General features: G+C 41.6%; 1 protein-coding gene across 2 annotated transcripts in view; it reads left to right on the forward strand.

Annotated features, from left to right (window-relative positions):
- Positions 1 to 26,130, forward strand: part of CALD1 (caldesmon 1) — a 130,456-nt gene that overhangs the window by 89,837 nt on the left and 14,489 nt on the right. The window contains exons 3-8 of one of the 2 annotated variants that reach the window (XM_052638560.1): positions 308 to 454; positions 4,108 to 5,110; positions 6,326 to 6,403; positions 12,394 to 12,536; positions 16,852 to 17,110; positions 19,750 to 19,890. In XM_052638560.1, the coding sequence (XP_052494520.1) occupies positions 308 to 454; positions 4,108 to 5,110; positions 6,326 to 6,403; positions 12,394 to 12,536; positions 16,852 to 17,110; positions 19,750 to 19,890 (1,771 nt within the window). The remainder of the gene's footprint in view (positions 1 to 307; positions 455 to 4,107; positions 5,111 to 6,325; positions 6,404 to 12,393; positions 12,537 to 16,851; positions 17,111 to 19,749; positions 19,891 to 26,130) is intronic. The other variant, XM_052638562.1, reaches the window with a different exon arrangement.

The following is a 26,130-nucleotide window of genomic DNA, read 5'->3' on the forward strand; positions in this document are numbered from 1 at the left end:
AGCTTAGTAAAGAAATCTAAATAAGCTAACCCACAGTCTTCAAAGGCAGTTGCTGTTGTATAACTTTTTTCAGTTTAAGCTGTTATTTGATCATTGTCAATTATCCTCTGTAGCTATTGGACTAATGGTTTTCAGATACTTAAAAGTTTCAAAACTCGTCAGATCAGGTCTCTAAAAGTTAAGAAACAGAACCGTCCTCTTAGAACTCTGTGGTTCAGTAAGTAGTCATGTTCAGGGTCGATCCTGCCAAGAAGCTGGTAAAGATGGTTGGCATTTGGCTCAAGAGGTGGTGTTTTCGATGTTGCAGAATCGCCTACCAGCGGAATGACGATGACGAGGAAGAGGCCGCCCGGGAACGGCGCCGCCGTGCCCGACAGGAAAGGCTGCGGCAGAAGCAAGAGGAAGAAGCCTTGGGGCAGGTGACTGACCAGGTGGAGGTCAATACCCAGAACAGGTACTGTCCTCTTCGGAAGAGCACATTTCTCAGTTGCTTCTTAGCCAGTCTGATGAAAGAAATGTGTTGGGCAAAGCACTCCCTTCTCAGCCCAACTCAATCTCTTTCACTCTTTCTAGCTTGTTTAATTCTTGTGTGACCATTATTGGCAACTCACCAGACTGGACAGTTGATCTGATTTAGACAACAGGACACCAATACTCCTTTCTTCTCACCCCCTATCCCGTCCCCTAAACACACCCCAATTGAAGGATATTTTCTTTGTAATCTAGTAAGTTTTTTATTTACTAAAAATCATGGGTTATATTCTTAAATAAGGAAAACTATTTACATTCATTCTTTAAGGTATTGTTATCTGTTCTGAACTAAAGATATATTAGTTTAATAGTCCTCTGCACCTACCAGTAGCAGAGAGAATACTTCAATTTTAAAAGTAGGCATGAATTGCAGATGTCTTATTCTTCCTAATATACACCCTAACCCAGTATTCTCTGTTCTCGGTAATATTCTGCAAGGGGCAGAATCCTGTTTAATTTAATGTAGTTATTCAAAGAAGCTTAAGAGTTTAGTACTGCATTTTTCCCTATACCAGTCCTGGTGGAAATTAGGAAAGTTGAGATCTCTTAGTAGTAAGTTCAATTTCTTATAACAAATGTGTGTTAGTTGCTCAGTCATGTCCGACTCTTTGCTACCCCGTGGACTGTGCCCACCAGGCTTCTCTATCCATGGCATTCTCCAGGCAAGAAAACTGGAGTGGGTTGCCATTCCCTTCTCCAGGGGATCTTCCTGACCCAGGGTCTCCTGCATTGCAGGCAGATTCTTTACCATCTGACCCATCAGGGGAGCCCTAACTTCTTTTAAAGGGACTTTTAAAAAGTTCACACATACAAGGTCACACAATGCATTACGCTAATAGTATATGTCATGTATATGTTCCAGGGTACAGAAAAAATGAGAATGTTTGAAGGGGAATGGAGGAAAAGATTTTTTTTAAATTATGAAATGGTTACATATAATGAAATCATCATATAAGATCTTTTGTGTGGTTTTGGTTTTAGATTCTCTTATTTTGTGTGTGTTGGGAGGAAACTGTATTTGATAATCCCCTTCATTCAATCTATATAGAAAATTCGGAAGGGAAAGGGTTATGACCTCTTTAATGTGAATTTCAGTGGGTACACAAAAGGTTTCTGAAGGCAGTTGTGAAAATGCTGGCAGGATGCCTCAATAAGGAAGCTTCTTGGTTAGGTGGACAAACAGACCTCATCCCTCAGTAAGTACCTCCTAATTAGGGAGGGTGCATAGCCAAGAGGTTGAGGTTTATTCTTTGGGGTTCACCACCTGGCTTTGAATCCCAACTTGACCCTCCCTTCACTAACTCTGTTTCTTCAGTTAAAAGGAAATAAAAATTATACTTTTGTTTTAGGCGTGTCATTAAATTTAAATGAGATGATAACACATGTAAAATGCACATAATAATCTTGACCATTACTAGGAAGATGGTAGCAGAATCTTCTAAATCAGAGCAGTATGGTCGTCACTTCCTTTTCCATTTTTGAGCTGAGGGAGATGGGAAAAAAAGAGTTTAAACACAACATTTTACATTTTAAGGCCTTCCATGAATCTGGCTATTAGGGAATAATCAACAATGCCGTAAAAAGTTACTAGTGCCTGTAGTTTTCTTGCTTTTAAAATCTTGCTCCTACTTGTATTTCTCTTCTTTCACAGTTTACTATTAATAGTTATTTCATGCTATTGATTGAGTACAAAATTCTTTTTTTTTTTTGGTAGCTCATATTCATGTAATTTATCTATGACATGAAGAATAAGTATTCTTCTTGGGGCTAAGCAACTGTAGTTGGTACTCAGCTTCTACTGATAATAGCTGTCCTGATTTATAAATAGCAAATAGCAAAGAAAGATTCAGTAGAGTCTGTTGTTTCTTAAGAGTTCTTTAAGCCAACTAGCATTTTGGAATTTGGGATACCTCTTAAAAATTATTTAAATTCAGTTGATCCAAATGCCTCATATATATAGATTTTTTCCCTTAAATTCTAACCTATTTGCATTTTCAGAGAAGTTTAACCCTTATGTGTCTAATTCATCGACATGGTGCCTTACAGCAACAGCAAAGGCCAAAAAAGTTTAAAATCTGGCCTCTACTCTGCCATTTCTTACTGTTAAAGGTGAAGTGTGTTTTTCCAAAATTAAGTGAACTTGAACTTCAAAAGGGCCAAGGTTGGTATGAACCATAAAATTTGATGGAGTTTCAAAACACTGCAAGACATACTTTTCCAACTCTGGTCACAGTCCTAGTATCACATGACTAGTTGTTTCCTGCAGTGAAGACCAACACCCCTGGCTTGGGCAGTGTCCAGCCATCATCCCACAGTAGTGAGCATGGTGATGGACATGCTGCAGTTTGGTTTTTAGAGATTTTCTCTTCTTATTTTATAAACGTCAAATCTAACTATTCTTTGTCTACTGTAGAAAAGAAGGGCAAGAGACCCTTTACTCATGGAAATCTTGACAAAGAATGTAGATGGTATATTATATATATATATTAGTTAGGGCAACATCAGCTGCTTTAACAATGAGTTCCCAAATTGGGTATTTCTGATTGGTAGAACTGGTCCCCTATCTTCTGTTCTCTTATAAGTCTATCAAACTCAGGGGCTTTGGAGTCCTCTAATCTAGCCAGCAGAGATTGAAAAGGAAGAGAAGGTACCTCTGCTTCTTATTTGTCCTGGCCTGGACATCACACTTCTACTCATACTTCATTGGAATTATTGGGCATGTGGCCCCACCCAGGTGTAAGGAAGAAGGGAGGGTTAGGCAATGACTTGATGGGCAATGACTTCCCCTTGACTAAGGAAGGAGGAGCATGAATTGTGGTGGACAGTTGGATGTCCCCACCATGGGGGTTATTAGCCTGAATATAGTATAGCATCTGTGCCCTATTATTAATACATACACTCCCTTCCTCTCAAAGTACTTTGTGTTCCAGAAATCCAGATCAGGAATTCCAGATGACTTGGCAACATGTGGAAACACTATATGATATGAGAGGAATTTGTTTCTTCAGTTTTGTCCTTGTCTTAATTTGAGTTCTCCAAGAATCAGATTCTGAAACAAAGATTTAAGCACAAACAGTTTATTTGTAAAGTGATCCTAGGAAAAGCTGGTAGCAGTGTGGGAAAGTGAGTCAGAGAAGGCAACGCAACCAAATAAAGTTTTCTTTCTGAGCAAATTACCACTGTGAGTATCTGGAGCTTAACTCCACTGGGAGCTCTAAGACCTAGTGTGCTGCAGGTACCTTGGAGCTATCTGATTCCAAAGGTGAAGAGAGCTGAGGTATTTATTCACTAATGCTCATGAATTTTTGCTAGAGGCACAGTGCCCAGGGGGCATTAATACTCAGCTCTTCTGTTTACAGAATAGACTCACCCTGGCCAGAGAAAGACCATGGACAAAGGTTTCCATATGCTATCATTGAAAGCCAGACAGGAATGTACTAATATGGGGTTATATATGGGGAGTGTGTGTATATAGATTTCTCTATGTATCTGCTGTAGTTCCCACGTGGCACAGTCCATGAATCCAGCTGACCGATTAATCAGCAAGCTGTCCTTGATGTCGTTTCTGTTCTCCAGTGTGCCTGACGAGGAGGTCAAGACAACCACCACCAACACTCAGGCGGAGGGCGATGATGAGGCTGCTCTCCTGGAGCGACTGGCTCGGCGGGAGGAAAGACGCCAAAAGCGCCTCCAGGAAGCCCTGGAAAGGCAGAAGGAGTTTGACCCAACAATAACAGATGCAAGTTTGTCGCTCTCCAGCAGAAGAATGCAAAACAACACAACAGACAATGAAACAGCAGAGAAGGAAGGAAAAAGTGAAAGTCGCCAGGAAAGACAGGAGCTGGAGGAAATGGAAATAGTCACCAAGTCACACCAGAAGAATGATTGGATGGAAGCGGAAGAGAAAAAGAAAGACGAGAAGGAAAAGGAGGAAGAGGAAGAAGAGAAGCCAAAGCCAGGGAGCATTGAAGAAAATCAGGTAGAGGTGGTGGTAGAAGAGAAAACGGCAGACACCCAGCAGGAAACAGTAATGCCGCTGAAAAATGGGCAGATCAGTGCCGAGGAGCCTAAGACCGAGGAGGAGGGGGAAAGGGGCTCAGATGAGATTCTCCAGAATGAAAAGATGGAAGAGGAAGCCAGGGAAAGAGCTGAGGCAGAAAGGGCCAGGTTGGAAGCAGAAGAAAGAGAAAGAATTAAAGCTGAGCAAGACCGACAAATAGCAGAGGAGAAAGCAAAAAAGGAAGCAGAGGAAAAAGCAGCTGCCCAAGAGAGAGAAAGACGGGAGGCAGAGGAGAGGGAGAGGATTAAGGAGGAGGAGAGGAAGGCAGAAGAGGAGAGGCAGAGGATCAAGGAGCAGGAGAGGAAGGCAGAAGAGGAGAGGCAGAGGGCGAAGGCAGAGGAAGAAGAGAGAGCTAAGATAGAAGAGCAAAAACGTAAGAAGCAACTAGAAGAGAAAAAGGGGCAAATGCAAGAGAAAAAGATTAAAGGGGAAAAGGTAGAGGAGAAAACAGCAGGGAAGGGGGTCAGTGAAAAGAAAGTACAAGAAGATAAACCTCATACAGCTGTCCCAAAGAAACAGGTACAGTAAACCTTTTGCACCAAGTGTGTGATGCCTGCAACTTGCGAGAAATGTAATGCACATCAAATTTGGGACTGAGGCCACATTCCTAAGGCCCCATGTGCTTAATTGTTTGGCAAGCTGTTCATTTTTTTAGGTCATAGCAATATGCAAGCATAGAGCAATCAACTGAGAGCTAAATATTCCACTGACCAAATTTACTGATAGAACCAGAGAGAAGTGAATTGCTCTGTGCTTGATTGCTATGAATACCAGAAAAAATGAATTAACCCAAAGATGACAAGTGTGGTGGTGCTGCACTGAAATGATTCTGCACCTGCATCTAAACTCATTCCTTCTAACAACTGACCTCTCTCCACAGGTCTGCATGAGGCAGGAGGACCGTAACTCCTCACCTCATCTATGTGTTTGGCATCTAATAAAAGATGCTAAAAGTTGGGGTGGGAAACTGACATGACGAATCATGGTCAGAAATATCTTAAGAAGACAAAAATAACCCCCTTGAAATTAACTGAGGGAAAGGAGCCATTTGGGACCTTTTATTAAAAAAATGTCAGAATCCTGACTTGCCATCATGTAGACCTGAGCCTAATGTAGACTTGCAGAAAGCCATTCATCTGGGGCAGCATCAGCTTAAAACTGGTTGGTAATTACGAGCACACGTTTTGCTTCTTTTACCATCTGGGTGATACAGATTTATGTAGCTCAGGAAGAGTGGAATGGGGCTGGGGGGAATGTCTGTAATCTAAGAAACATTTTTTTTTCTCTGTCTGCAAGGCTACATTAAAAGCACTATACCTAACCAGAAAAGAAAAGAGATGCTTGTGTATTCAGCTTTCCAAAGAGAACTCTCTATCGCTAAGTCTGCATTGCACTCAAGTCATCTTTCACTTCTGCTTCTGACAAGGGGCTCATAAACACAGCTATCATAAGAGATGATCAGGAACTAGGCGCACCAAACACTCACGAGGTTTTCAACACTCACCAGAAGCACCACGTCACGCTGGACCACAGTGAGCACGATGGCAGGCACATGAGGAAAGATTTGGTGGGAGGAAACTATCCCACATTGCTGTTTAGAACCACTGGCACTGGGGAAATGTGAGTATTGGTACAGCCACAGAGAAGTCACTTCACGCCACATGCAGAGTGACCTGAGCACCCTCTCACTCTTGCTTTTAAATAAGTGACCTTACCATTCTTGAAAATAAAAAGGAAGAAGAAAGGGGGGCTAAAGTGCCAGCTAAAAGAGAAAAGTCCCAAGAAGACAAGGCTGCCTTCAAAAAAGAAGAGGTAAATATCATTGAGAAGGAACCTAGTCGTAAACCATCGAGAGCAGTGTTCCATGACGTTTCAGGTCAGATCTCAAAATTGTAACCTCTAACCCAGTATTTTTCAAGCCATGGCTCATGATCCATTGAATGGTGAAATCAATTTAAAGTGAAACTAGTTAAAAATGTCAATCTGCATTTTTTTAATGAAGTAGAATAGAAAATATCAGAGGGCATCGTGGCCACTAAGTATTGCATTGTGATATAAATTGTCTTTTCTACTATGGGTCACAGTCAGAAAGCTTGAAAAACACTTCTCTGATCAACCTTTCCTGCTTTCTACTCTCCTCCAAAAAAGCTATTTTTTTTTTCCTTTGAGCCATCCTACTTTCATTTCAATCATGAAATATTTCCAACTGGCTTTGATTAATGATTTAACTTTTCCAAGGGAAAACACTCCCACACCTCTCAGTAGAAAATCTGATGAACTGAAAATGATATTTGGTTTTCAAAAGAATAGCTTGGCACAGTGTTCTGCATTGCATTTCTGAGGCACACACAGGAGCTGGTGCCAGGGTGTTTGACTGTAGGTAAGTAGTAAACAAGTCAGTGGACCAGAGGCTGCTGCAGAGAGCATGTCATTATGTCCCGACATAATCAAAATGCCACATCAGAAAGCCTGACCTCAGGGCTTCCACGGCCATCCAGTGGTTAAGACTCTTCGCTCCCAATGCAGGGGGCACAGGTTTGATCCCTGGTTGGGGAACTAAGATCCTGCATGCCACATAGCACAGCTTAAAAAAAAAAAAAGGAGAAAGAAAGAAAGCCTGATCTTGTTTTCACCGTCATGCTTATGTTAGCTCCAAGCAATCCTAAAAATGATGATAGTATTTAATAAGCTCAAAGTACTTGATCATGGTAAAACTAAATTATCAAACATAAGAGTTGAATTACTCTGCCCGTGGGACTGAATTGTAGTTATTGAGCCCAACTCAGATGGACTCTTGCTACATTTTTCTGCCCATTATAGCACAGAATAAGACACAGACAAATCTATATTTAGCAAACAGATGAGATTTAATAGGAGAATGATTATTTTCTTAAACCTTTCTTTCCTAAGATTCATGTAAAAAGAACTCTAGTTCATGTTATATTTATTTTGTTTTTGGTATGTGTTCCTCCCATTTCCTAGTAGAACTTGTGGTGGCTTGGGAGTAAAAACCGAATGTGAACACTGCCCAGTTAAAAGCAGGAGAAAGCATGAATGCTAAAAACTAGAAAACTAAATTTGGCTCTAATGAGGCTGCTGAGAAATTTGTTGAACATGTTGGGAAACAACTGTTCTCATTCTGTAACAGAAAAACAACTACAAATTCATTTCCAAAAAATGAACATTACTTTGGGACTAAACTCAGAAATATCCCGCATATATTATTTATTTCGCTTCCCACATATATATTTATATATCCCACATATATTATTATTTAGCTTCATTTCTAAAGCTAGCATTTCGTGTGGGGGAATATCTTTAACTTATTTTTTAGTTGGAGTATAATTGCTTTACAGCACTGTACTGTGCAACAGCATGAAATCAGCTATGTGTATACATATACCCCCTCCCTCTTGAGTCTCCCCGCCACCACCCATCTAGGTCATCAGAGAGCTGAGCTCCCTCCGCTATACAGAAACTTCCTGGGGGGGATATCTTTAAATACAGAAGGAAGAGGGCGTGAAATCATAGCTCGGTGATTACGTTTCTGTGGAGCAGGAGAGGCGGAATGACTCTATGAATCCTCCATTTCATTCAGTTCAGTCAGATGTGGATTGTTTCTAATGACCAAGGCATTCTGTGTCCATGTTTTGTGTCTGTGAACTAGAAGGAGCTCACCAGCAGCCATCCCATCATCCTTTAGCTTCTTTTCAGATAAGGCCCCCAGTTCAACAGTGGCCGTGGTTTGATGATTTCAGCCCTGCCCCTTTCTCAATCTGCCCTCCAGCACATTCCAGTGTCCCAAAACTTGGCCTCTTTTTGACACAAGAACAGATTAGCTCCTTAACCCAAGCTTTGGCAGGGAGGGGGGGAGGACAAACTGCCATTCCTGTTTTAACACTGCATACATAAATTACTAGCTGAATAACCCCTCTCCACCTGTTTGTGTAGCTACTCCACTGAGATAACTTTAAATCATAGTTTACATGATGTGGCCATTTTAAACGCCCTCCTTCTACCCCCCATCCCCCTTTTTGTTCTCTACTCTCAACAAAAGTCTTTTCCTTCATGGAGTTAGCAAAAAAAGGAAACAAAAACATCAGCTACATTTCCAGAAGCCACTCCAATACCTTACACAAAACCTTCTTTCTCCCACTGCAGTTTAACTGTTTGCAGCAGCGAATCACAGATGACCAGTAACCCTGAAACGTAATTTAACTTTTCCTCTTCCCCAACTATAAAATGCCTTCTTTTAATTTTTTTTAAATTTTTGTTGAAGTACAGTGTTGTGTTTATGCTGTACAGCAAGTGATTCGGTTATACAGATATTGCGTGTGTGCGTGAGTTCATGCTCAGTTGTATCCGACTCTCTGCGACCCCATGGACTGTAGCACACCATGCTCCTCTGTCCGTGGGATTTGCCAGGCAAGAATACTGGAATGGGTGGCCATTTCCTACTCCAGGGTAATCTTCCCAACCCAGGCATCGAACCCACATCTCTTGTGTCTCATGCATGGGCAGGCGGATTCTTTACCCACTAAGCCACCTGGGAAGCCCTTTATGCATATACCTATATTCTTGTTTTATCTACATTCTTTTCCATTATGGTTTATCATAGGATATTGAATATAAAATGCCCCGCTGTAAAATGCTTCCTTTTAGTTCTCCACCCCAGAGCTCGTTTTTTGTTCTGGCCTCTAATAGGAAAACAGTTTCCAGCAGAGCTGTTCATATAGTAATGAAACTAATATTCATTTCATGTAGGCCAGAGCCTCTCACTAAACATCAGGGTACTTGCTGGTCACCTGGGATCTTATGAAACACAGACTCTGACTCTGTGGGTCTGGGTAGAGCCTCAGCTCCCCAGGGAAGTCCATGTTGTCCATGGACAGGGCCTTTCATGTGATAGACATTGGGCCTGGAACAGGAATTGAGGCTTCTGAATCTAACAAAAGTATGTTCAACTTAGTCTGAAAAAGTATAACTTGCACTAGTTCTTATCATTCTTCTGGAATCAAATGATACAAAGCAGTACAACAGAGAAACTGGTGCCTCAGTCCTTTTAGACTTGTTGAAACTTTTTGAGTGTCTCTCTGGCACAAGAGTATGTCACTGGAATTCCTACCTCTACACACATACACCCATGTGTTACCCCACTGATCACTCTTTTTTTTGCTGTGCTGTACCCAGTTGTGTCCGACTCTTTGTGACCCCGTGGATTGTAGCCCAAGCTTCCCGGGTGGCACTAGTGGTAAGAAACGTGCCTGTCAGTGCAGGAAATGCAAGAGACGTGGGTTCAATCCCTGGGTCGGGAAGATCCCCTGGAGTAGGGCATGGCAACCCACTCCAGTATTCTTGCCCGGGATAACCACATGGACAGAGGAGCTTGGCGGGCTACTGCAACAGGGTCAGGCATGACTGAAGCAACTTAGCACGCACAGACTAGCCCACCAGGGTCCTCTATCCATGGGATTTCCCAGGTGAGAATGCTGGAGCAGATTCCCATTTCCTACTCAGGATACATGGCCCTGTATTAATCCATAAGCATAGGTCCTCTTCTTGGTAACATTTTGATCTAGAGGCTCTAATGCTTTTCCCAGTGGGCTCAGAATATCCCATTAGCTTAGGTTGAATCTGCTATAGATGCCAACCCACTGTGCTCCTTAAAGTGTTACAGAATTTATTTATTCATTTCCCAGAAAGAAAAAATAATTTGCAGTCAGCATTAAATTATCATTATTTCTTTGGGAATTTTTTAAAGTCTTCCAAAGAGAATATAAGCATACCATCTACCACAACTTTGCCAATACAGACAGAACTTGAAAAAAAGGGATGTTTCTTCTGTTAGACATGAATGGTTTTACAAATCTATTTTACACACATTTTTGGTCAGTAAATTAAATAATGCATTTTGGGAGACTGGAAATATCTCTGACTCCAAAATAGGAGAAATGAGTTTCTCTTTGTATAGTGCTCCACAAACTATAAGGTGTGACTCACAGTTTCTTTCATGGGTTCACTGCAAGGTGACCTCCCTCACCCTTAAATGTGTATCCCCAGATACTTCTTAACCAGGATATAAACTCCCATCCCTAGTTTCTGGGGCTGTTCCCAATAATGGTAGGTCAGAATGAAAAGAGACCTTGCTTGCTCCTGCCTGCCCAATAAATACTGATTTACCACCAGGCCAGGACAGTTGAATTAAAGCTGCGGGACAGACCAGGAGGTTCCTTCTCTTCTAGCCTCTCAGCACAAATCTGGAGCCAAGAGGGAAGGCACAGGATGAAGGATTAGGAAGGGATCATCTAGCCCAACCCTCTCTTTTCATGCACACGGAGCCAGCATTCCAGAGATGTTAGGTGACTTAAAGTAACAGTTAGATTGTTGACAACACTAAAACTAAAACTCAGATTTCCTGACTTTCAGACAAAGCTCTCAGAAAGAATAGCAAAATTACAGCCTCCCTCTTCAGCAAGTCCAAGGGCTGTCCTAGATATATGCCACTTGGAAAAAGATTTAAAGTCTTAACTAGCTAGGGCACCATGGTACTGAATAGTACATCGATAGTAATTTAATCAAATAATACTCGGCAAAAGCAATCAGGCAAAGGACTACTGAAGACTCATCAGTAAAGAGCAAAAAAAAAAAAAAAATCCTTTTCTTAGTAAAACGTGCACTTTGGTGGGAGTTAGGTATCAGAAGCATAACAACTGCAAAGAGGTGAGTGATCAGGTAAGGGGTGGGACCATCCTTGGCAGCCCCTGGAGCCCTGAGTTCTTACACCCAAACCCTCCTCCTTTGGTCTCTTTAGAATGTTAGTGCTTTGTCACTGTTTGTCTTCAAATGAGCAGTAATGAACCTCACCTGTTCTCACACTCATTTTTTAAGAATGGGTGAGATGATGAAAGTAATTTGAACTCCTTTGCCTCCCCCCAAAAAGTTATGCAAATTCAGTATACTTGGAAATAATCTGTCTCACTGTGAGGAACTTGTAACACAAAGCCTACACATGCACACAAAAATTAGAGCTAATACTTGCCCTCCATGTACCACCTTCCTCTGTCTCCCACAACAATCCCAAAGCCACTTTCAGAGACTAAATTATCACCTTCAATGGAAGTCAAGGTCAGCCCTGGAATTTTTCCTTTGCGTTCTATCTTTAATGCTTTAGATGACTACAAACATGGCCCCACAGGTCTCTGCATCATCCCTCTAAAGGTAGGGTTATTATGTCTTCTATCCTGAAGACCCTAGTTATTCATTTGATTAAAATACTAGGGTGGTCTTCCTCTGACATCTGCCAAGACTGACTTGACAGATCTGGCTAACTCAGTAGGTTTCTTATTTCCTCCTCAACACATTCAAGCCCTTCTCAAAGAAGCACCCTTCATCCAAGAAGAAACCTGTCCAAGTAACTTGGCCATTCTCCCATCAAGGCCACATTAATAATTGCTCTTCCCGGTGGGAACTGAAAACAACCCCTCTCATGTGGAGTTTCCATAACATAATGGTTTCCAAATGGTAACACCTCCGTCACTTTTGAAAATAAAACCTCAGTAAAATAAGGATGATCCTGACCTCCTAAAATTGTGGTCAGGGTCTTTGCTCAGAAGCTGGAGGACCATAGCTCATGCTCCAAGAATTTCCTCTGATTCCAGGTCTACCACATCATTCTCCAGTGGTTTGTTTTACTTCTCAGTTTTCTGGCTTCCTAACAATGTTGGGTTTTATTTGGTGATACCAACTGAAACCTAATAAGATTTTTATCGTTATGTTTCTTCCTGATATGTACTATTGGTTAGCTCAAAGATGAGAAGACTAAAAAGGATAAAGAAAGCAAAGACGTTAAGAGCTTCTTGGATGCAAAGAAGGGATTTACAGAAGTGAAGTCTCAGAATGGAGAATTCATGACCCACAAACTTAAACACACCGAGAATACTTTCAGGTAAGACATAGTGGCTACTTAACAGTGACTCTGCTCATGTATGAAAAAAAAAAAAAAAAAGTCAGTCTCCCTACCCTGTGACTCCAGACAGAAACGTGCTAACAGGCAACATACTTTTGTTGTGAGGTCACTGGCCATTGTCTCAGAGATACTCCGTCAGCAGATCAGGCTATCAATCCCTAACAGGAGAACAGCAGGCCCTGCTCAGACAAGGTTTGATCTGCTTTTCCCATTATTTGACAAGGCAGATCAATCCTGCTTGGTATCTATGTTTTTGTTCACTGACCTAATATGTTCACGTAAGACCAGCTTATTAGAAAACATTATCACCGGAGTTCATGTCATGGATTCATTCTCTGTAGGGTCCAGCAGACTTCATAAAAGAAACTCTCAACACCATTTTCAAGAGTGTATTTTCTAAACATTGTTTAAAAAAATTGTTGCAGAAAAGGAAGATTGCCCTGTGGCCAGATACTTTGGAAACATTAGATTAAACTAAATAAGTTACCTCTCTTTACCGCTAAATAAGTTATGTCTCTTTACCGCAGGACTTAGAGAGCCTTTGATGTTATTTTGCCTTGGAGAATCTCTAAGAGGGAAGAAGAGGGAGAGCAACTTATGCTCCAGTTTGGAAAACCCTCTTGCAAAGCTTCAGATTCCCCTTTTTCATCCCCTCTCCTATCACACTGAATAGATCTGGGCGATTAAGTGTAGGACAGATAGACAAGTGCATACACGCTAAGTCGCTTCAGTCCTGTCCAACTCTTCACAACTCCATGGACTGTAGCCTACCAGGCTCCCCTATCCATGGAATTCTCCAGGCAAGAATACTGGAGTGGGTTGCCATGCCCTCCTTCAGGGGATCTTCCTAACCCAGGGATCAAGTATATGCAGGCAAATCCTCACTTCTAGGTTGAATATGGAGATTCCCCCAACTCCCCAGCTTTGTAGAAGAACTCAAGTTACAGAAGCCTGCCATGGACACCTGGCTACCTGACTCTCCGTGCCCCGTTCCTACACACACTCGCTCCAACTGCTGGTGCCAAATTGCAGTCTCTGTTATGTCACTGGCTGCTGTGCCAAACATTCTGGAAAAAATCTGGGGTCCCTATAATGTGGATTCCTTGCCTGTAGCCCCTGTTTTTTGGAACACTTCAAATAAGAAAGTTCCAAGCAGATGTATAGAAGTCAGACTGCTCCTTACACCAAAGCATGGATAACACTCAGAAGCAAGCAGAACTATGAGGGATGGACATTTCTAGCCACTTCAAGATGCTAAAGTGTTAGGTAAATATATTGTTATGCACACAATTTTTCTACACAAAAACTTGAGCAGAAATCTAGTCACTTTCATGCATTGGAGAAGGAAATGGCAACCCACTCCAGTGTTCTTGCCCGGAGAATCCCAGGGACGGGGGAGCCTGGAGGGCTGCCATCTATGGGGTCACACACAGTGACTGAAGTGACTTAGCAGCAGCAGCTAGTCACAGTTTTACAAAAGAGAGCTGAAAGCACATGGAAGGAAAGATGTGTATTCAAAGCCTAAATAAAGTGTGAGGGAATGAGAAAGGTAGAACTTATAGATGTTACTTGGGATTGGCAAGAAAATAGATGTAAAAATTAAGTTTACTAGGAATTCATAGAAAATCTAGAAATCAAGCTGATTCAGGCTGGTAAGCTGAGTGCAGAGCTTGCTGAAGTGCCAGTCCTTTAAGGTGTTAGAGCCCTAGAACAGTGTCAAGTTCATGAAAAGTGTTCAAAGAATATTACCTAAAAGTATTATTATTTAATACTTAGATAAGACCCTGATCCTGGGAAAGATTACGGGCAAGAGAAGAAGGGGGTAACAGAGGATGAGATGGTTGGATGGCATCATCAATTCAATGGGCATGTGTCTGAGCTAACCCCTGGAGATGGTGAAGGATGGGGAACCTGGCGTGCTGCAGTCCATGGGGTTACAATTGTCAGATACACCTTAGCGACTGAACAACAATTACTTGATAGTTTAAAACATGTGCTGTAGGTCCAAGTACAATTTTATTAAAAGAAATAGCTTTAAAAATCTGTCAGTAGAAAGAAGTTTGGTTAACAATTAGCAAGCTTCTCAACCAGTTTTAGTCAAAACTCAAATTGACAATTAACATGCCCATTGTTTGGAAATCCAGAAAACTGGGCAACTCGAAAAGATAAGTCACAAGAGATAGCAACACACTGAGGACTGAGAACCCAAAATTGAGACTCTTGCTTTAATTTTGCTATGTTTTGACAGGAAAAAAATGAAACAAACTGCTACCATATTATTAGTTTTTAATTTAGCTGCCAACATATGTTAGTTGTAGTTTCAATTAGAAATTGATCCCTATAGAAGCAGAGACACCTCACTTTGCTCCAGATAGTTATAGAGTGAGAGGAGCTGGGGAGGAGTGAGAGCCTCTATTTGGATTAGCTTAGTACCTATTAGTCTAACTGAAAACTAGCTGTGTTCATAGTGAAAGGTCTATATTAATCTCGACTTTCACCTAGCGAAGCCACAGAAAGAGGAAAGAACCTTCTGGAAGAAATTTCCATATTAGTGGTACCCTAACACTCAGGCCATGCCAGCACATCTGAGCAGATGTGATGCGGCCAAAATTCTTGTTCCTGTTTTGAGCATAGCTCCTTTTGTTGATTAAATTACTTTTCCCTTTGATAGACCCATTTTCTTATAGCTAGATGTTTTCTCTAAAATATGACATGAAAATCTCAATTCAGAGCAAGTTAAGCATCCATCACTTAAGGAAACCACCAGTAACATTTTCCCTAGATACTCTTTATGTGTATACATTCAAAACAGATATAGATGTATACAGATGTGTATAATTATAAATCTCTGTCTTAAAGTGATTCTTTCACTGTGCATAACGGTGTATCTTTTTGCTAGCTTTCTACACCAGTGAGTATAAGCCTACAGTTAATGTTATAGTGTTCTACTGGGTGGATGGGTCATGACTGATTTAACGAGTCCCTAAATGATGGGCATCTGAATGTCCAAAATGAAGATTGAGCGACACCTAGTGGAGTCCAGAAAAGTTTCTATAGACACGTGTTAGCAGTCCTACCAAACAAAACACCATGAACAGGAAGAACCAACTCTGAAGATGGAGAGACTTTAACTGAAAGGAGAGGGTTGCTCTCTGGAGTCACAGGCCTATGAACAAGTAAAACTTTGAAAGAGCAATATCAAGTCTTAAAGGGTCCCCTAACCTTGACTGAGTTAAAAATAAGAGTTGATCTTTAGCTATCAAGAACCTAGATGATATTTTTTAACTTTTTAACCTCAACTCCTAGTAAGATATAAATTTTATATCATATCCCGGTACACACCTTCATATGTATTTATAACTGAAACAAGAATGTCAAGAAAAGGTCATTTCCCTTGTTCCATGCAATACCCTCTGATGTTTTCTCGTTGATTCTTTTAAATGCTAATTACAGTCCACTAAATAGATTTTACAAAATGCAGCTTGAAAAGCATAGTACTAAAGGACATAGTTTATTCAGAACTATATCACTATTTTAAAAGCATGAGATGCACATAAAAAATCAGTATCGGTAACTATGTAATCTTGAACTCCTTTTCTGTTCCTCCTCTTGCCTCATAGCTAGAAACACCAGAGCTATTCTCTGCGTGGAATAAATGATACTAGACCATGGTAATTCATCTGTTACAAAAGTGTCAGAAATGGGCCACCTATGTTCAGATATAGTTAAGAATGCCCTCACTACCTGTTAATGAGTACTTATATAAGATTTCTTCCACTTTTGTGGCTCAATAATATTCCATTGTACGTACTTTTACATTTTTGTAATACGTTCATCCACCAATGGGCACTTAGGCTGTTTCCGTATCTTGGCTATTGTAAATGATGCCGCATGACCATGGGCATTACTTGTATCTTCTTGAGTTAGTGTTTTCATTTTCTTTGGATAAATACCCAGAAGTGGAATTCCTGCCTCATATGGCAGTTCTACTTTTAACTTTTTGAGGAACCTCCATACTGTTTTCCCTAGTGGTTGTACCAATTTACAGCCCCACCAACAGTGCCTGTTTGCTCCCATTGTACAACCTAGGAAACCCAGGGTAAGTGGCAGAGAGGGGACTCGGATTCAGACCTGGGAATTCCAGGTGGACCCCAACTTAGCCGTGAGGTTCCGCTGTCCAGTGAGGGCAGTGGAGATATCCGTGTGGGATGCAAGGCCTGCAGACCAACCTCCCCTGCTTCCAGGGGCGGTGAGGGTAGGCTGCAAGGCAGACGAGTGTCCCACTCCTTTGCAGCCGCGCTGGAGGGAGGGTCAGCGAGGCCAAGGAGGCTGAAGGCACTTCCCAGGTGGAAGCCGGCAAGCGGCTGGAGGAGCTGCGCCGCCGCCGTGGGGAGACGGAGAGCGAGGAGTTCGAGAAGCTCAAGCAGAAGCAGCAGGAGGCGGCCTTGGAGCTGGAGGAGCTGAAGAAGAAGAGGGAGGAGCGAAGGAAAGTCCTGGAAGAGGAGGAGCAGAGGAAGAAGCAGGAGGAAGCAGAGCGAAAAGTGAGAGAGGAGGTAAGGCGGGACGCAGCGCAGTGGTCTAGCGCCTTCACTCACCCAAGCTCACGAGTACGCGTCTCCCCGTGAACATCCTGACCCTGGAAAATAGTTTCTTCCCTGGTGAACTGCTGCTTCCCTTTTGAATGTGAATTCTCACAAATGCATGAATCTGAGCAAACTCCGGGAGATAGTGAAGGACTGGGAAGCCTGGTGTGCTGCAGTCTTTAGGGTCACAAAGAGTCCGAGTCGACTTAGCAACTGAACAACAGCAGCAGCTTGCTGTGTGCTAAGCGTGGTTCTAAAACTTATATACACATTAATTTATTCAGTTCTCCTAAGAGCTCTCTGATATAGGTAGTCTTCTCATCCCCATTTTACAGATCAGGAAACTAAGGCACCCAGAGGTTTTGTAATTTTCCCCAGGTCCCACTTGTCTTTGTCTTAATGCATGTCTCTGGAAATGTCCCTCAGTAAAGACTGTGAGAACAGAGAAGGATGAAAAAGTCTGCAGATCAGTCACAAGAACCAAGAGTCACATGGTAGTTGTTTTTTGATATTTGAAGAGGTTTCATAGAGAAGATTTTCCCAAAAATCGTTTTGGGGGTGTGCTAAGTGGAGGAGTAAGTGACTAGATTTTCACAGGCAGGGACAGTACCTGCTTTGTTCATTGCTGTACACCCAGGACCCAGCACAGCGCCAGGCATGTAGCAGGAGCCCAGTGATTATGAGCAGATGAATTTGTTCCATCTTCTTAAGCAGAACTGAAAATGACAGATGAAGGTACAAGAAGGCAAATGTTGAAAACTGAAAAGGTGCTTAACCAACTACTGTAAGCACTGCAGTAGTTCACAAAGAGCATTTTTTCCTTGTATCCTGAGGTACATTATTATCCTCATTTTTTGGACAAAGAAATGGGAATCGTAGTTTGACTGACTTGTGTGAAGTCACTTGACTAATAAGTGATAGATTTGCTACTGGGACCCAGCTTCTCCAACTCCGCCTAGAGCTTTCCACACAAATCTCCAGAGACTGTGATCTCCCATCATTTAGAATATGCAAAAATACTTTGGATGACTTTCTGACATGGATCCTATACAAACATTCCGCAAACTGTGTGGAACGTGTGGATACATTACTCCAAGGTCTCTTTCAACTGCAGCTCTTCTTGAGCCTGTGACCTTTGGTTAGAAAGTAATTGGAGTGATCGTTTTAGAATCAGACCCTCTGCCACTGGCACGCTGGGACCTTGGGAGAGTCACTAGACCGTGAGACCTCTTTTCCTTATCTGTGAAATATCTACTTTCAGGATTGTGGTGATTAAATCATGGTATTCAGGATGCCTGATACATAATAGACCCTCAGGAAGTCATAGTTTTCATTCCTGTTATTATTGTGATTGCTGTTCTCTAGAGGAGCAAAGTATCAATGAAAGCAGAGGAGAAACATGCCCTCTGAGACCTGGATTGGACCTCAGAGATGATTTGGTCTAACCTCCTACCAAGCACAGTGTCTTAGTGGCAGCCGCTATAACAAATTGCCATAGACTAGGTGGCTGATAAGACATACAGGAGATGTTTGTCTCATAGTTCTGAGGCTAGGAAGTCCAAGATTGAAATGCCAGCAAACTCTGTCTGGTGCGACCTCAGTTCACAGATACAGTCTTCTCGCTGTGTCCTCATGGGGCAGAAGGGGTGGGAGAGCCCCCTAGAGCCTTTTTTAGGTTCCATTCTCATGGTCCCCAAACCCCCACCTCCTAATGCCATCACTCTGGGGGCTAGGATTTCAACACAGGGATTGGGTGGGGGACACAAAGATTCGTCCACAATACACAGGATCTTTCTGCAGCATCCTCTGACACATGAACATCCAGTTCCTGCTTGAGAGCATCCAGTTTGAAAACTACAAAGACTGCATAAATCTGTCAGAAAACTGTTCCTAGAGGATGTGCAGCCTGATGAGAAGACAGAGTGTTCTGGCCAGGAGTGAAGGCACCGAGGGGTTGATGAGAGGGATTGTAAACATCTGTGACTTCACCACTAGGGAGCAGTATCTACACCATTTCAGATTTGTCAAACTATCTGGAAATAATCTACTCAGCTAAGGAAGGGGCAAGCAGGAAACCATCTCTTGTACAATTTAGTAAACATAGTGCTGTACATTTGTGTACCTTAGCATATGAATCATCTCATTTGTCTTCACATCTCTCCTAGGAAGTAGGTAGAAGTGATAACTTATTTTACATACACAAAATGAAGGGCCAGTGTTTGATGACTTAACGCGGTGATGACTATGATGATCGTCCTGCTGAACATGAGTCTAAGCATTCTACCTGAGCTTTCTCATTTAGTCTGTGTTAAATCCCTAGTCAGTGGATACTGTTATTATCCCCATTTTACAAATGAGGAAACTGAGGCATGGGGTAGATAAGTAACATGACCAAGGTCACACAGTTTGGAAGGGGCAGTGCCAGAGTGCACATCAGCAGTTGGACTCAAGCGCTCAGGTTTAACTTCTGGTGCCACCCTTGAGGAAGGGCTAGCATCTTTTCTAGAATCTGGGTCTTTCTCTTCTAGGACTAGGACCATTCCCCTACAGCACTATTTCCTTTTGGCTTGAAGCTGATATTAACGTCCTTGTTATTTGTTCTTTCTTAGGAAGAGAAGAGGAGGCTAAAGGAAGAGATTGAAAGGCGAAGGGCAGAAGCTGCTGAGAAACGCCAGAAGATGCCAGAAGATGGTTTATCAGAGGACAAGAAGCCCTTCAAATGTTTCACTCCTAAAGGTTCATCTCTCAAGGTATTTTTCCCCAGAAAACCTTCTTGTGCTTATTAAAATATGATAGAAACATGATTTCAGCTCCTGATTTAGTTATTACTTATTCAAAGTTTTTGTACCATTTATCTTTTTGCTCCCTCTGTCAGCAATTTCATAGCTTTTTTTCATTTTCAAGATATAGATAGGAGAGACATCAAGTGGAATACTTTGTGTCTTTTGTTTATTAGATCTTTGATTAAAATGACCTATGGTGATTACCTCTGGATTTCATTGACCCACACTCTCAGTGTGCCGTATTACTTTGAGCAGTTAAAAGCAGAAACATTGAAACTATAAAACAGGCAAATATATTTTAAAGGTTTAAGCTGCTTTTTCATGCTAATTTCATTATTTTTCTTTGTCATCATTAAGAGCAGGACAGCTGGGGATGGCACAGGTCAAATTTCAAAGCTGTTGTCATCAAAGGAGATGAAATGTGACTCGGATAGGCTCCCTTGCCAGGATGAGTTTGGTCTGACTACTCCGTTCTGTGGTCATAGCTCCTAATAAAGGAAGACAGAAGTGCTGCTGAGAGAATGAGCTGGAAGGAGCTGAGTCAGGGCGATGATGGGCTGGTTGAGGTGGAGAGACCAGAGTGTAGACACAAATATGTATCTTTGCTTATACAGTCAGCATGTTTTGAGTCCCTGGCACAGTGAAGATACTCACTGATGTAGTGAGTGTTTATTGAATAAATTACATGGACGAATGAATCTTTAGAGATTGGAACTTTGAGCAGTTTTTATTTTCTGTCATCTTAGCCAGGTTCCAAAGCCCTGACAACAAGTTACAAAGCACTAACAACAGGTATAGCCAGTATAGAATCATAGCCAGGCTGCAGCTGGTTCACGTGTGTTGTGCGTATGTCTATCAGTGTGTGCACATTTTGATCAAAAGTCAGTTATTTACACTTATTACCTGTTTACTTATTACCTATTTCACATGGAAACCCATATGTTTTATTCCTAGAACATTTCCTTTCATCTTTAGGATGGTCTGGGTCCCAGTCTACCATGGTTCTAACCCCTCCCAAATAAACTCCTTACACTTCAATCTCATCTCAAGGGCTGCTTCAGGAGGAATTTTCTTATTTTATATTTATAACAAACCTAGTATGTGCTATGAACTATGAAGGAGGGAAGCACAAAGCAAGGTCACTGTCCATAGGGCACTCATATCGTTGACCGCCTCAGGAAAACTCAAGAATTACAAGGGTAACCAAGTGCAGACTACCAGCTTAGTGAGGTCTCTGAGTGGAGCAGAAGGAGGAGAGAGAGGCTGTGTGGAGTAAGTCAGCTTCATTTATGGATCTGAAATTTGAATTTCATAAAGTCTTCCTATGTTACAAAATATTCTTTTGACCTTTTCGAAGGCTTTTAACAATGTAAAATGTTCTTAGTTTGTGGGTGGGTGGAGAACACAGGCAAAACTCCATTTGCATACCCCTGCTGAAGGAGAAAGAGCAGAAGGATGCAAACCCTGCTCACTTTAGACCATCTCTGCACAGCCACTAGGTCCCCCTCTGTCTGGGTCCATTTCTTCCTGGCTCATCGATAATCAAAAAAGTGTCCTCTCTCTTTCAACCTTCCTTCAATTGCCACCCGAGCTAAGCTTTCCTTGAACTGTGTGGGAACGCGAGAAAAGTTGTAGTTATCGAGACTTCTAATTTCTACTTTGTTTTTCAAAAGAAACTGCAACCCATCCTCTTTCTTCAAGCATCTCTCTGCCAAGGTTCCCAACTTAGCTTCTCTAGTGTTTCCATCAACCAGACTCCAGAGTTCCCACAAAGCCATGTATCTACTTATTCTGGTAGAGAAGGACGGGAAGGCCATGTTGCAGTCACAAAGACTCAGACACGACTGAGCAACTGAACAACAACATTCTAGTAGAGAGGCATGTGTGAGCCATCAAAATTGATATATACAAAAGAAGCTTTCAATTTCTTTGTAACAGACATGCCTTCAAGAGTAGGCAATCTAGTGTTTTTCTCCATAGTATGTGCCTTGAAGAACCTGCTATGGCTCTTGTTTTATAACTTCATTTCATGTCCTACAATTGAAATTCCTGCAACTGTTGACACTCTTGGCCCTGCAGCTATTATAAATGGTCACAAGCTAACATTGTCGAATGCCAGCGGGAGGAGAAACATTTGATATTTGACCACAAGATATTATCCACTGGTGTATTTTGTTGATTTCTCATGGCTTACGTTCCTCGTCTGAGAAGCTCAGAACCTGGTTTCTCATAATTAAATTATGCTGGCAGTGAATGATCTTTCTTACCTAAGACATACAAACAATAAGTTTTAAGTAAATTAAATTTAGAGTTTTGTTTCTATTATTATTTTCATATACTCATGGTAGAAGGAGTGTGGAGTTAAGGAGAGCGCCAGTTTGCTGAAATGCGTATGATTTTCCCCCGCTTCATTAGGACCACACTGCCACCTCTTGGTTTATAGAAGAAACAGTTTCTCTCTTTAAACTCCTTACACTGAACAAGTAATTTACAAATTTAGTAGAAATTGTTACATTACTGAGAGTCACTAAGTGCAGGCATTTGCCAGCAAAAATATATCAGTAAGTCCTGACAAAATGTGATGTATTGGATACTGTAGATACAAAAGGAGATGTTAGAGTCTGAGAGCCATAATGTGGATAAATGTGATGGCCAACATTAACAAGGTGATCCCCAGGTCAGAACGATGCTAGAGGTGCTACAAAGAACAGGCGCCCTCTCTGTCTCCCCTGTCTGCTGTCCTTCCCCCACACTGAGCGGTTCTCCATTCTTCAGCCCCACTGCTCCACTTGCTTCTTGGTTCCCCAAACCTTTGCATATGTGTCTGCTCTGCTACAAATGTCCTCTCCCCTCCAACGCACACACTCCCCACCCTCACTTTCATGAACTCATTTATAAAGCTGTGTAAACTATAAACTATAAAATTCAGCTTAAATACCAGAACATCTGAAAAACTTTCTCCAACTCTCCCATTTTTTAATCTTTAATATGGTACCTACCGTTTAGTTTTTTAATAATTTTTAAATTTTTATTTTTATTGAAGTACAGTTGATTTGCAATGTTGTGCCAGTCTCTTCTGTATAACAGAGTGACTCAGTTTTACACATATATACATTCTTTTTTAATATTCTTTTCCATTATGGTTTGTCCCAGGAGACTGGATGTAGTCCCCTGTGCTTTACAGTAGGACTTTGCTGTTTATCTACCACTGAATTTAAAATTTTTCATTTATCTGTTCTGCTAGTCTCCCCTACTGACTCTGTACAGAATTGGAGCCCTGTTTTATACATCATTGGTGTTTAATTTTATATAATAGGTTCAGTTCAGTTCAGTTCAGTCGCTCAGTGGTGTCCGACTCTTTGCGACCCCATGAATCGCAGCACACCAGGCCTCCCCGTCCATCACCAACTCCCAGAGTTCACTCAAACTCACGTCCATTGAGTCGGTGATACCATCCAGCCATCTCATCCTCTGTCGTCCCCTTCTCCTCCTGCCCCCAATCCCTCCCAGCATCAGAGTCTTTTCCAATGAGTCAACTCTTCCCATGAGGTGGCCAAAGTACTGGAGTTTCAGCTTTAGCATCAGTCCTTCCAAAGAACACCCAGGACTGATCTCCTTTAGAATGGACTGGTTGGATCTCCTTGGAGTCCAAGGGCCTCTCAAGAGTCTTCTCCAACACCACGGTTCAAAAGCATCAATTCTTCAGTGCTCAGCTTTCTTCACAGTCCAACTTTCACATCCATACATGACCGCTGGAAAAACCATAGCCTTGACTAGACAGACCTTTGTTGGCAAAATAATGTCTCTGCTTTTGAATATGCTATCTAGGTTGGTCATAACTTTCCTTCCAAGGAGTAAGCAGTACTCACATATAATTATTGGTTTGTTGGTTGTGTGACAGACAGGTTGGCAGGGATAAAGATTGGATGGATAGATGAGTGAATAATATTACAAGTGCCAGTACATTGTGTGGTTCTAATGTATTTTATCTCATTCAGAAAAAGTTTAGCTGGGAACTTTTCCTCCAGAAATGCACTTCTAAGTTCATGTTAAAATCAGAAAAATAAGGGTTTGAAACCCTTTTCACTTCATAAACTTGGGGATACCTATAGCACATTTTTGCATAAAGTTTCATTTGAATGAGTTTGATTTTATCTTTGTAAGAAATCATTGGAAAGGATGAAGTGCCCTCACTAGCATCTATAAATGTATTGTTCAACTGATACTAGGAGTGAAGCATGTTTTCCAAAAAGCTTAAGGTTATTTATCAATAATCTGTGAGTCCTAGGCCAATAGTCTAGAAAAAGCCATTGACATTTTGAAGATTGTAGGGGAAGGTCAGCTGCTGACCTATTCTTGTTGTTGTTCAGTTGCTAAGTCATGTCCAATTCTTTGTGACCCCGTGGACTGCAGCACACCAGGCTTCCCTGTCCTTTATCTCCCGGAGTTTGCTCAAACTCGTGTCCATTGAATTGGTGATACTATCCAAGCATCACATCCTCTGTCGCCTCTTCTCCTCCTGCCCTCAATCTTTCCCACCATCAGGGTCTTTTCCAATGAGTCAGCTCTTTGCATCAAGTAGACAGTATTGGAGCTTCAGCTTCAGCAGTCCTTCCAATGAATATTCAGGGTTGATTTCCTTTAGGATTGAGTGGTTTGACCTTTTTGCTGTCCAAAGGACTCTCACGAGTCTTCTCCAGCACCACAATTTGAACACATGAATTCTTTGGCACTCAGCTTGGCCAATGCTCACATCTCTATATAACTACCGGAAAAACCATCAGTTCAGTTCAGTTCAGTTGCTCAGTCGTGTCCGACTCTTTGTAACCCCTTAAACTGCAGCACGCCAGGCCTCCCTGTCCACCACCAACTCCCAGAGTTCACCCAAACTCATGTCCATTGAGTTGGTGATGCCATCCAACCATCTCATCCTTGTCATCCCCTTCTCCTCCTGCCCTCAATCTTTCCCAACATCAGGTCTTTTCAAATGAGTCAGATCTTCACATCAGGTAGCCAAAGTATTGGAGTTTCAGCTTCAACATCATAGCTTTGACTATATGGACCTTTGTGAGCAAAGTGATGTCTTCGCTTTTTAATATACTGTCTAGGTTTGTCATAGCTTTCCTTTCAAGGAGCAAGCGTCTTTTAATTTCATGGCTGTAGTCACCATCCGCAGTGATTTTGGAGCCCAAGAAAATAAAATCTGTCACTATTTCTACATTTTCCCCATCTATTTGCCATGAAGTGATGGGACCAGATGCCATGATCTTAGTTTTTTGAACATTGAGTTTTAAGCCAGCTTTTTCACTCTCCTCTTTCAACCTCATCAAAAGGCCTTTAGTTCCTGTTTGCTTTCTGCCGTTAGAGTCATATCATCTGCTTATTTGAGGTTGTTGATATGCACCAGTCTACAGTAACTATAATCTAGTAGATTCCTGAACAGGACAGAAAATGGACCTGTGTGCTTTGCACATGCAGTCATATGCAAAGGTGTTACTATTTGCTAATGACAGAGGATGCATGGCAAAGGCTATTTCTAGCCTGGAGTTGGGTATCATGAGGAGTCAACAAATATTTGCTGGCTTATGAAGAACATTTGGATTTGAGTGATGCAGTTTTAGTAAAATACAATGCTTGATATGGCAGCTTTAGTTGTAGCAAAAATTTCTAGCTTTAAAAAAATGTATTAAAAAAATACTAAACTATCCATCAGTATGCTCATAGCAGTTTCTCTGGGCATATTTCCTTATTTCCCACTAGGACTACTAGGGTTTTCATGAGAAGCCTCAGCCATTCCTTGTGAGCTGTGCCCCAGTTTCACTCAGCTCCACGTCGGTCTTCTACATTCAGGGCAAATTAAGTTCAGTAATAGCTATCAAAATTAGGAAACCAGGCTAAGCAGTAAGTGAATAGATCACAGTTCCTGGTTATCATTCTTATATATACAAATATCAAATCATTATGTTGTATACCTAAAACTAATGTTATATCATTTATACCTCAATAAAAATTGAAAAAAAAATTAAAGTATGTCAGAAAGCAAAAACAAAAAAAGTTAGTCTTGAAATGTGATTGTTTTGCCGTTGATTTGTGTTATTTCAGAGGCATATTTATTCCATTCTATCTAGTCTTTGTTTCCAGAACTTCATATTTCTCTTCATATTTCTTCTGCCAGTCCTACCTTCATCTCCCAGGCTCACAAACCTC

This window comes from Budorcas taxicolor, chromosome 4 (genome assembly GCF_023091745.1).
Source record: "Budorcas taxicolor isolate Tak-1 chromosome 4, Takin1.1, whole genome shotgun sequence".
NCBI classification, from domain to species: Eukaryota; Metazoa; Chordata; class Mammalia; order Artiodactyla; family Bovidae; genus Budorcas; species Budorcas taxicolor.